The sequence below is a fragment of the Pelobates fuscus genome, chromosome 1 (assembly GCF_036172605.1).
Source record: "Pelobates fuscus isolate aPelFus1 chromosome 1, aPelFus1.pri, whole genome shotgun sequence".
NCBI classification, from domain to species: Eukaryota; Metazoa; Chordata; class Amphibia; order Anura; family Pelobatidae; genus Pelobates; species Pelobates fuscus.
Genome location: NC_086317.1, coordinates 409,939,245 through 409,953,008, shown reverse-complemented (window position 1 = coordinate 409,953,008; position 13,764 = coordinate 409,939,245). Strand labels below are relative to the sequence as shown.

Below are 13,764 nucleotides of genomic sequence, written 5' to 3'. Positions count from 1 at the left end.
GAAGTTTTTTTTTTGTTTTGTTTTTTTTAACCAGAAAGTAAACACTTTTAAACAAATATACAAGACAAAATAAAGCAAGACAAACTTTGAAAAGTATGGAATAAGTTTTAATAAGTTTACTAGAAACTTTGTCAGATTGCATAGTTGAGCACGCCTCTTGGCTAGGGAAGTTTCTTCAGCCTCCCATTTCCCCTCCCCCTCACCTCCCACTTACCCACCCATCTCGGTTTTAGACCTATTGGCTGACATAAACATGGCATAACTGTGTAAAGCAGGAGAGAGACAGCAGAGCAGCTTGGCATTAATCATCTTACTTAGACTGTATTTCCTCTGTCAGGATATTGCAAGGTGAAACCTTTTTTCCAATGGATAAGGCATGACCAATGCACATTCCAGGATTCCTAGGTATAGGACACTGGTTAGATCTGTGTCACCCCTGGAATGGTTGTTGAAAGCATAAGGAAGAAGCAGGTAAATGTGTGAAAAAAATCATATGTACCTATTTTTTTTTTTTTTTCTTCTCAGCCTTCAGAGTCAGGCAACTGCAGTGAAGTAGACATGTTGATCTAATTACCATTATAGATGGCACTGGATATTATATAAATCTAGATTTTTATCAAATTCAGGCTTGTAGTATAATTACTCAAAAAGAAAATCAATTCTGCGAGTAGGTGGCCTTCAAACACAAGACTAGTCCACGTAACTCGTAGAAAGTGTACACCTTAGTTGACACTCCAGAGGTGTCATGGAGCCTAACCCCTGTTGTAAATGTAAATGATGCTTAGCTGAGTAGTGGGTATTCAGTATTTACATCTCTAGGAAGGGCAATGTTTATTAGTGACTATAGGTCTGTGAGATATCTTGGAACTGTTATTTTAGTTCCACTGCATGTCACTTAGTTTGCCTCATTTGTTACTAATGACAGACTGGATACGTTGTGTCAACTATGCAGTTTAAATAGAACAACAGTATCCAGCTTTTAGCCATATACCAACTCAGATGTTAACCCCACTCACCCCTATAGGTGGACCTGGATCTCTGGATTCATTGAATTTTATTTTTTGCCAGGCTGCCTTTTTCATGGGGATTTCAATTATTGCGGGTTGTAGACCAGGCTTTGGGTCCATGAAATATAGATAGATAGATATTTTAATTACTTTTTCAGATGTTAACCGTGGAATAGAATTAAAGTCTGGGGTCTGAATTAGCAAAGTTAACTATTGAGACCTAAGCATTTGAAGGGGTTAGTCATTTGGCAGTAATTTATTTATTTGTTTCTGACCTTTTGGGAGTACGGTTATACACTTATTTACATTCATTTTCATTATCTATTATCATTAAATTATATTATCTTTCTTTGTTTATATTTCCAGCTGATATTCGCATTTCTGGACCTGTTGTCCAGCACTTTGAGTATCCTTTACATTTGTAGTATAATTACACTATACATAAAAATATCCACAACAGTAGTCTGTACAGAACAATTTTAAATCCCTTTCCAAGCCACTCTACTAAAATAAAAAATATGGACTGGACTGATGCCAAGTACGTCCCATTTTATTTAACAAATAAACAGCTTACAGGAAGACAAAGACAAGAGTCGGTGCCATAAAAAAACATTTGCTTCATATATGTAACACTTCTATGCCAATATATTGAAGGCCCACTTCCATCTTGTATACAATGCAAGTATCTCTGAAGTTCTAGATTTAGTTTCTGTATGAAAAACGTGGACCTCTGTAAAATATTTCATGCCAACAACACTTTTTGCATTTACATCTGTTTTGGGTTTCATCCTTTGCTTTTACTATTGGTATAGTTATGAAATCAGAGACTTTTTAAATACATTCACCAAATTTGTAAAAGTCTTCAAAAATGCAAGTTCCAAAGCCTTAGCATTGTCTACATCGGTGATTGTCACGTTGGACATATCCAAAATTTAGAATCATTCTTCTTAAAAATCCATGTTCACGTTTTTCAATCCTGAGGGTGAAACTGACATCAGCCGTTCTCATCGTGATAAGAATGGATTTAATATGATACATACAGGAAGACACCCATGTACTACTTGACATAGTCGACCACATAATATGCTTTTGTAGCAGCAAATAACAACGCTCATTAGTAACCATATTCTACAGTTGTAATATATAATATTTCCATTTACAAACCGTTATTTACAATAGTTCCATGTACTTAAGATATCTGTATAAAGTTAGTCCAAGAAACACTTTCATTTATGATGTCCCAAAGTTTTTGTTGGACTGTAATATTGAAATGTAGGACAATGTATGGGCAGTTGGTAATGTCGAAAAGGTAGGAAGGAGTGACATTTACAGTAGAGGAGTCCAAATATTGGACTTTCAGTTCTCTGGCCCTGATACAGGGATTATTCTAATTAATTAAAAGTTAAACATTTGTGTTTTGTAATCCTCCTTTATTCTCATGTTTCTGTTGAGTTCTGTTATTTGTGTTGAAGATTTATCAAGAGGGCTCCAGACTGCGGGATAGCTCCATTAACTTTTTCTGGTTATCTATAACTTTCATGTGCTGGATATAAGCCCATGTTGTAATTGGACTCCTTAGGGTCATTGAGTACTCGGAACCTGCAAAAAGCATAGAAAGTACTAATGTTAGAATTCCATACAAACAGTATTCCATTGATCTATGATTCCGTATCTGCATATTATTACGAAGGTCTCACACTCGGGGGAGTTTTATCACAATGGAAAACCAAAACAATAGCATTGCTACAGAATTAGGAATAAATTCTCCTTTTTGCCCTATTCTACAAAAATGTAATTGATTTGATATATAAATGGATAGAATAGTTGTTGCAGTGGAGTTATCCCTTTGAACTACTGAACATAACCTTGAGAAAAGAATATTTAAACTCTTACTGGCAGATATCCTGGGCATGTTGGCCTCTTCGAGGATGTGTAGAGGACGTGACCGTAAAGGCGATAGCGGAACTGTGGAGCGAAAATATTTATAGATCGTTATCTGATAAACAATTCTTCCATAGGGGTGATCTGTGATAACAGCTGATGGGGGGGATATAAATCATAAAATAATTTGTATTTCTTTACTATAAATCAGTACAGATAGCGGAGAGCAATAATAATGTTTTAGAATGAAGTCAAGCATGGTAAAGGCAGACACGATATAGGAATGGGTATCAAAAATCAGCTTTTTGAAACCGTAACAAGTTCATAGAAGGTTGCAACTTTTAAACTAAAAAGTATGTTACGGACACAGTGATAATTTTTGCTCCAGAGTAAAGTAAATGCCATTTTACTTCTGCAGTGACCAGTGTGTTCCAACATGTTTAACCCCTTAAGGACACATGACATGTGTGACATGTCATGATTCCCTTTTATTCCAGAAGTTTGGTCCTTAACGGGTTAATACAATGTTATCTTTTTTAATTATGAACTGACACGTGCAAATCCTAAGTCCGCAGTGGAAAATAACCCCCGTACTGTAACCAGTGCAATGCGATGTGTATTAAGCTTTGTTGTTATTGTCTGTACTTATCTCTTTAGAATCAGTGTATCTCAAATGAAGTAAGTTTAAAATAATTGTATACAACCCAGTTTGTTGCTCATTTGTTGTATTTCTGGAATCCCTCCCTTTTCTTACTCCATTGAAGAATTTATTGTAATAAGTGCTTTTTAATTATTTGTCTGATGTTAAAGGTCTATTTTTTTTTCTTCTTTTGTATGTATCGTTAATGATGGATGCTCATTTATGCTAATTACCATAAAATGTATGTAAACGATTTCATTAACCAAAAACAAAAATCTACATAAATAAAGGATATTTAAAAAAATAATAATAATAATATATATAACAGTTTAGTAGGGGCAATATATTATCAAAACAAGTGCCCACTGTGATATTCTGACTCAAGAGACCGATTTACATATCTTCAAATATCTAGTTCATTTCATCACACATGTCATGTGTCCTTAACGGGTTAAAATTATACACTAATATATATGGGAAGTTCAAAGAAGTTAAACACTGAGAAAACTATTTTTAAGTAACAAATGGTTTTAAATGGTTGTTATGGAAAATCTGCTTAATAATCAAAACTGCATAAATGTTTGCTAACATATGAGACTTTTTTTGTCTTGTTTTATATAGTATGCAATTTATTAAGGAAATACAATAATTATGGATAATAAAACTCACTGTAAGCCTGGCTCCGGCACATGTGAAATGTTTGTATAATCTTTGCAATCATACGCTGACATGCAAAAGACAAAAAATATTAAAAATTTAGCTTTTTGTTTTTTTTAAAAAATGCATAAATAATTTACTATTTTTAGTTCAATGCTTAAAACATTCCTACTATCTATTTTATCTTTGAGAAACCTGCAAAACACAGTTTCATGATAACAGCATGTTGATTAAAACTATATGATTGCTTTACCATTTAAAGTCTGTAGGTGGCATTACTGCACTATTAGAAATACAATGATACAAATTGACAATGAGAGGCCTTCACAGTGACCTCTTCTCCCCAAAAGGAATAACACAATGCAATTGTGGTTTATGGAAAAACGAATAACAGCTGCTCACAAATAAACCTTTTTTAAAAATTTAATTTTATGAACTTTATAAACTTCATTGAAATTTTGCTTTTTAGCCTTTTTTCCCAAAACAGAATCCCCAGAAAGAAAATTCTCCTGTACAGTTTTCTAAATTAGATAAACAGCTAAATAAATTTAGAAATTTTAATATATACATAATCTTCAAAGTATTACAGAACACTTGTGAACAGGACTTCATTATGTTCCATAAGGTAGTAATTAATTAATAGGTAACTTTTTCCCAAGAAGACGTGTCTAAAACTTTTGGAAATGTTGTGACTTATGTAACATTTAATTTTCCACTACATATACAAAATTTATTTTAAAATATTGGTAGAATTAAGTGTGATCAGCATCTTATTATGTTACCATTTTCTCAAAGTTCACAAGGTTGTCCAGAGTGCTTCTGTTGCCCTCATGCAGAAAAGTCAGGTCTGCAAGAAAAAAAAAAGACACTGACGTAAAGAACGAGTCTGACATTCTTTAGGGTCAATATCAATATGCCAGATGAAAAAAACCTGTATATTATATTATCCCATTCTCCCTCTGCATTATACAGGAGCCTTTATGTACAAGGGCTTCTGAACATCTTTAAATGATGCACACATTTTGAGCATAGGGGGCACATTCAGAAATGATTGTTTCATTAAATCTAATTCACTGATCACCCAAAATATTAAAACCACTGACTGACAGGTGAAGTGAATAACATTGATTATATCATTACAATGGCACCTGTTAAGGAGTGGAATATATTAGGCAGCAAGGGAACAGTTCTTGCAGTTCAAGGGTCAGTTCTTGAATTTTATTTGTTGGAAGCAAGAAAATTGGGCAAGAGAATAGATGTGAGTGACTTTGACAAGGGCTAGATAGGGATGGCTAGACTACTGGGCCAGAGTTGGAAGTGAGCATCGGAACTAGACTAAGGAGCAATTGAAGAAGGTTGCCTGGTCTGTTGGATAGTCGGGTCTATGTACGTCATTTACCTGGAGATGGCAGCAGAATGCATTATGGGAGGAAGACAGACCAGCAAAGGCAGTATGCTATGGGTAATGTTCTACTAGGAAACCTTGGATCCTGGCATTTATGTGGATTTTACATTGACATGTGCCATCTACCTAGAGATTGTTGCAGACCAAGTGCACCCCTTCAAGGCAATGGTGTCCCCTGAAGGTAGGGGCCTCTTTCAGAAACATAGAATGTGACGGCAGATAAGAACCATTCGGCCAGTCTAGTCTGCCCAATTTTCTAAATGCTTTCATTAGTCCCTAGCCTTATCTTATAGTTAGAAGATAATGCACCCTGCCACACTGCAAAAACGGATTATGGATGGTTTGAAGAACTTGACAAAGAGTTGAAGGTGTTGCCTTAGCCTCCAAATTCCCCAGATCCCAAACTGCTGTGAATGCCTTGGTGCTAGATACCACAGGACATGTTCAGAGGTATTGTGGAGTCAATGCCTCAATGCATCAGAGCTGTTTTGGCAGCACAAGGAGGACCTATACAATATTAAACAAGTGTGTTTAATATTGTAGCTGATGAGTGTATAAGGGTATCAAGCTAAAACGAGGATGAGATACAGAATGAGAAAATCTGCAGTGAGCCAAAATATACAATGGCCCCTTTCTAGAAAACAAATCAGAGACCGGAAATAGGTAGACATACAAAGAACTGCCCATTTCTCTATACTTGTCAAGGTGTGTCCTATTTCTTTGGGATCCTTTTAATCAGGTCCATTTACCACAGGATAAACTTAAAAATTGGGAAACAGGCTTAACATAGGTTGGTATTAGGCAGAAAGCAATCCCTCAGTTAATCTCTCTCTCTCGAATAAATATGTAAATATAGACTGGTCACTGACTGGTGAAATTCCATTAGTGCCATTGTAAATGTACAAAGGCACTGATCACATTTCACCAAGTCAGTGTTCCCATTTAATGTATTCATATAAATACAATTACAATGCTTTCCATTCCACAGTCATAGTGCATTTCAATCCAACAATCCAAAATATGCCATCATACCTTTCAGAATGAGCGGGAGAAAAGGGATGAGGGGAGGGCTGAGTTTTGCAACAGCAAGTCTATAAGATCTATGATTCCACGAAGGGTCCTGTCAGAGTAAAAAAATACATTCACTGCATGTATAGGAAATATAAGAATGGATCAACATACATATGTACTGAAGCACATACACATAGACATTTGCATACATATATTATGAAAAAATGAATAGTTACAGACTGGGAAATACTGGAAGATAGTGGGGGGGGTTATCAGTCGAGGCACTGAATGCTTTACCAGACTACTGAACTGGGAGTGATAGACTCACTGATGGTCAGCTTTTCTCACATTGTTCACAACTGGACCTCCAGTTCAACCTAGGTACTTCAGAAGGGAGCCCCCAGAAGGGTAAACTCTTAATTTGATCCCTTAACTTAAGGACACAGTTTCAGAAGTAGAAGGCCAGCATGATGGATAATTTCCGTCATGTGTCCTTAAGGGTTAATTGCCTTTTCCTTCTTCTGTTTAGCATATGCAATTATGTTTGTGCCATACTTCTTAATTTAATTTGAAAAAAAAAATCTAATTAGACTCTTTCTACATGTCCTGTAAATGTGTGAGAAGTAAAAGCCCTCTAACTCATTTCCGGCATATTTCCCACGCAATTCATTTAGCAATTATTGATTTTGTACATACAAATGCACTACTTGAAATGGGTTTAATTCGGTAAATACACAAAAATAAGTAATGTGCTCAAACTCCCAATACCTATGGGCGGCAGCAATGACCATAGTACACATCAGCCACATAAGGGGCTGATGTGTACTATGGTCATTGCTGCCGCCCAGGAATGGTGGGAGATTGAGCGCAGGACTTGTTTTTGTGTATTTGTATTTACCTTTCGTATCACGCAGCCATGCTACAGTGCTGCCGCCCAGCCCATGTGTTCCCTATTAAGGGTTAATAAGTATGCACGGGTTTAAACAAATACCCCTCTCTGACTCATTAGAGATTTTTTTATTTTTTTGCCGTAAGCTGAAGCAAGCAAGGTGAATTGTCAGTGTAGGACCCACCAGAGAGGTTTGCTTTGACGTGGCAGGGATGCCTACATCTAATGGCCACTGGAGTGGAACTTAAAACCTCCATTTAATAAATATGCATAGGGAATTGGAATAGTGCGCAATTACCTTTTTTTCTTTGGTTTTTAATTCAGAAACTAAAGACAAAAAATCCCAAGTGTGCAATCCATTAATGTAATTTCCATTGTGGACAATGATGTGTAGCCAAATCAGGAATTTATATTGACTAACTAGCCTGATACCAGTAAGTATAGCATGTTATTACGTAAGTATAGCATGTTATCACGAAATCACTTACCATTAGTCTTTCTAAAATAGAATACAGCTTCCTGGTTTTGTTTGGCAGCCTCTGAAATGGACAGCATTTTAATCATATTGTCAGAAGTCTAACACACATGGATAATGAGTGAAGGAGTAACCCAATTCCATATGCTATTATATATATTATGTAATATATTCATGTATTTATTCACTTCTGTAGACAACATCCCAGCTAGCTAGCCTATGTCACCAGAAATCCTGGTATAAATATTTTCTTAAGTTATAGTCAGTTGATGGGCCAACAGTTGCAGAAAACCCCACTCCACATTCTACAAGTCCAATCATCTATCTGCTGCTCACCTGCCAGGTCCTGGATAGGCGGCTCACAGCCGTATTACTAAGGCCGAACATCACAGCAAAGAAGCTATTCAAATTCTTCTGTTCCTTAAGGCTGAAAATTGAGCGAGGGATAGCGTTACATGGAGATCTTTTAGTTTTCAGTCCTAACACAGAATTAAAGAGGCAGAATATATAATTTATGTCATCTATGTTTATATTGAATTACAATGGAAAATGGTAAGAGTTATAGAAAGGCATTTTTCTTTTCCATATGAAAACCAAAAATGGTCAAAGATCATCCTTAAACAGTTGTGATCACACCAGAGGTTAGGGAATTCTAGAATTAAATGTAACATGGTAGGCTAGATGTAGTCAACACCTTTTATGCCCAGATGGAAAACATGTACAAACTCATGGGAAAATATAAAAACCTGATTATTAGTTACTATGTTTTACCAATTTACTTACTTGGCTGCCAACTTGATAAACTTCCTTAGCAAGTGTGTTCTCCGTTCATCATCTTGGCACAGACACACCTCAGTGACCACCCAGAATTGTACTTCGTTAAAACGCTTCATAAACCTCTCAAGGTTGGCTGTAGTTGCATTACGGAACTTTTGCTTACCAAATGTGTGGTAAAGAAGTTCTACCTAGGAAAAAATCAAGGGAAAAATCCACAAATGTGATTTATTCACCAATCAGTGACTTGTAGTTAACTAAATATCACACTGCAAAATCAAGGTTAAATTAGCCACCTGCAACTGTATATGAGTTAGAGGATGATTAAAAAGCAGTTATTTTTGCCTGAAATTTACAGTCTGATTTTTAATTTTCTACAATTTAGTGATTAGTGAAGAAAACCCATACTTTTCTTCTTTTTCTTTTTCTGCATTAATTTCTTTTGCACCTTAGTAACACTGTATTTCAAATTTCAAATATTTGTATATTATTTTAAAGTATTATACATGGAATGTTAATATATATATTTAATATATTTAAACAGTACAACTTACTGAGGCAGCTCAGTGGTTTATATTAAACAGCACTATAAAATGCATGAATAGAATCTGCGGCGGATAAATATTTTGGGGCTTTTTACAGCTGGCAAAGCATGGAGGGTATAAACTAGATTTTATAAAAATGAGCCCAGTAACTAAGGTTTGTATAGTTTAAGTTGGTAGTTTGGACCCCTAGGTATCTACGGGATGGTCTGGTCTGGTTAAAGCATGTATATATCAGTCTTATAGAGAAAAAGTACTGTATACTTTAGCCATTTACTTGATTATAACATAGGCCTTGACTTAATATTGTTGGATAAGCTTTCCGACTAATTTAATACTATTGGATTAACTTTTGGAATTATTCAATATTATGAAAAATATAAAAATGTTGTGATATTTTGATATGTTTTGCTATATTGATATATGTTTTATCTATGAATGATTTTTTTTGATAATTTAAGATGTTAAAAAAAAAATTATGTTTATTCAACAATATTAAATTGAGACCATAGTGTGACCATGGTGTGAGAGATTTTCTGTCTGTAATGCTGGAGGTTACATGGTTCTAGTTAGGATAGATACAGTCACAGCTACTGTAAAGCACATTTCCGATCAGTCTCATTATTCATCTTCTGCTTTTCGAGAACATACATTTTAAATTCTTAAAGCAGAGGTTCTCCTCCCTGCTCATTAGATTTTGGCACATTGCGACATCCATATATTAAAATCAGTTTAAGATAACACTGTGATTAAATGGTAATAATAGAAATAAATTGCGTCCTGTTCTCTCCATTTAGATTTGTTACATCACATGTAGGACATATATAGTAACAATAAAAAACAATACTATATGGTAAATAATATATACTATAATATATAGTAACAATACCTGGTGGATACTCTTGAACAAGTTCCAGTCGTTTTCTGTCATCTGATTGGCAAGATCTTTGGAGCTAATAAGGTCCAGGACATCATCGCTGCTAGTGTTTGGCCCCAGCTGTTCAGGAAGCGGTATCTAAAAGAGGGTAATTCAGAGAAAACCAGCGTGTATTTTAATTTAATTTACGCAGTGACGCCACAAACCTGGAATCGCTACAGTAATATCGATGTTAATAATGGTAGTATAATACTAGGGCACTTCCCGCACTTTAATTGATGATCTGATCTTGTAGAACTATCCTCTTCTCACCAACTCCACTATACCCTTCTCCACAATTACCAATACCAGATGAATCTGTAAAAGGTGGACTTTGTGTGCTATGCATCATCTCAATACATTGAGAAAGTTTCAGCTGGTATCTCCATGGTAGGATTGGTGTAGTATGGCAAAAAAAAGATGAATTTCCATTGGGGCTCTGTATTCCATAATCACATATTAGTGTATATTTCTCTATATGAAATCATTAAAGACTCACCAAAGTAGATAATTCTTGAGAACTGCAGATGAAAAGTCTCTCATTGACTCCCAGAGACGTGAAGACACCTATATCCTCGTGTTTCAGACAGACTTTTTCTACAAAGAGATCATCACAAATGGATTTAGTTTCAAAAGTTATATGTACACCACCATTATTTATGGAGAACAGTAATTAGAACCTATATTGAAGTGAACTGAACAGCCATAAAGCAATATCTACATAGTTTTGTATTTATTTGTTTTTTATTAAAGAACGCCAGTTCCCCACAAATGAAAGCCACAGGAGCAAATCATCATTAGAAGTTAAGGAAAGATTACTGACCGTTGCCATAAAATTAACTTGCTTATGGTTTTATGTTATGTGGTCACCATGCTGTGTTTTTTTTTTTGTGTGTGTGTGTGAATGTGTTTTCAGAGTAGCTTAAAATAATGTCTTAATAATTATTTTACAAAAATATACGAAAAGGTAGAGACAGATTTACACTCTAAATAGATCAATACCTGACCCAGCGAAAGATTAGCACACAGTCTGACTGATCTACTGTGATCAGGTTACTCTGACATGTTGTTATCACAAATCTTAAACTCTGAGCATCTGTCAAGCTGGTCTACCATTTATTTGAAGGCCAAACATTGCATGTTTTTTGGGGAGTAAAGGGGAAGCAACACATAAACGGCCCCATTATCATTTCAATAATTTACACTGCACATACTTACCACCACTTGAGTTTACTTTTACTAGAGTTTGATCTCTGTGGTATCCGTTCTTTGTCATGAAAGATGATATCACTTCTTGAACTGTGGCATTTACTGGAAACATTGCAGTAACGTAAGAGTGGTCTGCTCGATATATATCATAAGGCACTAAAACAAAACACAAGAAAAGTCGAAAATCTGCCCAGAACATTCAGCTAACTTATAAATTCAGACTTACAGCTTTAAAAACACATGCTCAATAAAATTGTCCAGGAATATATCAAACCAACAATACAGTTGGCATAGATTCTCCCAAATATCTAAATGTATCCTGGTAAATTTTACAGAGCCTATCAAAATAGTACAGAGCAGAAATGCTCTTTTTAGTCCTTTTAGTTCTCGTTGAATGTTTTTTTGAAATGCTGAGTGTAGACATTATCTGAAACATTTGTTCTACACATGTTGGAATCACTGGTCGCAAAGAATAATGTTTCTTTTCATGGATCAAACCCCTGGACATGGACATCAAGGAGGAAATGCATGTGTCAAAATTGTATGTAGGGATAATAAAAAGGGTACAGTATTATAAGAGCTATAGTGAATGCAACTCCTCTGAAAAACAGAATGCTATGGACTCTGCACATTGTTTCTTTAAAAAAAAAAAAGTTAGTGATTATGCAACCGTTTGGCCATACCTTTGTCATGTGCTTGGATGGTGTAAGAGTTACCAGTCTGATCCTCCTCTAAGCCGGTAAAAAGGTTTCCTTGGCTCTGAGTCTAGTGATAGAATGGATGATTATCACTATCATGTAGATAGAATTAACACATTCTGAATCAATGTACAGTCATACAGAGTAGATATAATACAACAAATAAAATAATAAAAATAAAAAATATGTCAACTGTAAAATCTACTTAACCAAACTTACAATCTAGAATGTGTGCCAGAAATAAAATACATTACATACATATATTTGTCTCCAGATAAGATGCCATCAAACCAGAGTATTGCAGTATGTGATTATACCTCTTTTATTATATATTATATATATCCAAAACGATAAATGAGCGCACTAACTGGATTCAAAAAATAAAATTAGTGTATTATTGTAATATAGTAATAGTGTAATATTTACAAAACAGATCAACGTTTCGACCTATTAAATGGATAAAGACCGTAGGGTCGAAACGTTGATCTGTTTTGTAAATATTTAATACACTAATTAGATTTTTTTTAATCAGGCGAGTGTGTTCATTTTTTGTATTGGATATATTTTCAGCGCTTTCAACATATAGGGTGAGTGCCAGACATGCCAAACATTGCTTATATATATATATAAACAAATAACCCCAAAAATACAAATATTTTTCAGGATAGCTTGCTGGAGGGATTAAAGGCATCGGTGCTGAAAAGCAGATCCCCTGATGTTGTAAAACTACAGCTTCCATTATGCTTTGTCAATCTAAAGGCATTCTAAAGGCACAAAGGTTGTAGTTCTACACTATCTGGGGGTCTACCTTTTGGTCCCCCTGGTTTAGAGTTTACAGGAGGTCCCTCCTGCCCTAATTTATGAAAGTACACATTTGATTTTTTTTAATGCAAGGTTTTAAAATAGTATTACTGTCCTGTAGTTGATAATTCTATTCCTTGACATTTCTGGATACTCTCTCTCTGCCCATTTGTATTTTTGTTGCTTTGTTTAAAGGAAAATAAAAATGTGGGCGCAAGAGTTCGATAAATGTAAGAAAATGCAGATTATAAACCCCTTAAACACACCTGACATCATATAGCACAGTAGCAATTGGATCAACAGCTCTAGGTCCAAGCTTCCAATTATGCAAAATAAGGCACTATACATATGCTTCAGGATTTTTTTCTATTATATAATGAACAATTGGTTCTGCAGGCATGTCTTTTCTATTTGTTAATTGTTTCCAAGTCACTCCATAGTTGTACTTTATTTTCAAGGACTAAGTTCCCTTCAGGACTAAGTTTACAAAATCAACTTTTTGAAAAGCACATATTTGAGTTTGTTAAAGAAAACAATCTGTGTTACATACCTTTGTCATGGGAGGGGTTCCTCCACTGTTACTCTCCATTCTACAAGCAGAAAAAAATGATGCAAAGACATTAACACAGTGGAACACTATACAATCCAACTGCCCACATTTCATACACATAGAATTATTAATAACCCATAATTCTTAATAACCATTTTCTCACTTCAATTTTGTTCACATCCCTACCGCCATAAGCACACACCTCAAACTGGAACACAAATGATCATACACCATGGCCTGCTCTGTTCCTGTAACTTATCTGCTGAGTGCTGGTGGAGCGTTGTAAAAAATAGTCCTCCAACCCCCACC

General features: G+C 35.1%; 1 protein-coding gene across 1 annotated transcript in view; it reads right to left on the bottom strand.

Moving 5' to 3' along the window:
• Nucleotides 1-2,240: 2,240 nt before the first annotated feature.
• Nucleotides 2,241-13,764, bottom strand: part of RAPGEF3 (Rap guanine nucleotide exchange factor 3) — a 71,070-nt gene continuing 59,546 nt past the window's right edge. The window contains exons 15-27 of the mRNA XM_063428302.1: nt 13,456-13,495; nt 12,090-12,171; nt 11,416-11,562; nt 10,697-10,794; nt 10,171-10,296; nt 8,749-8,930; nt 8,302-8,392; nt 7,979-8,029; nt 6,623-6,710; nt 4,968-5,032; nt 4,198-4,252; nt 2,901-2,972; nt 2,241-2,606 (exon numbers count right to left, since the gene is read on the bottom strand). Of these exons, the coding sequence (XP_063284372.1) occupies nt 2,485-2,606; nt 2,901-2,972; nt 4,198-4,252; nt 4,968-5,032; nt 6,623-6,710; nt 7,979-8,029; nt 8,302-8,392; nt 8,749-8,930; nt 10,171-10,296; nt 10,697-10,794; nt 11,416-11,562; nt 12,090-12,171; nt 13,456-13,495 (1,219 nt within the window). The 3' untranslated portion in view covers nt 2,241-2,484. The remainder of the gene's footprint in view (nt 2,607-2,900; nt 2,973-4,197; nt 4,253-4,967; nt 5,033-6,622; nt 6,711-7,978; nt 8,030-8,301; nt 8,393-8,748; nt 8,931-10,170; nt 10,297-10,696; nt 10,795-11,415; nt 11,563-12,089; nt 12,172-13,455; nt 13,496-13,764) is intronic.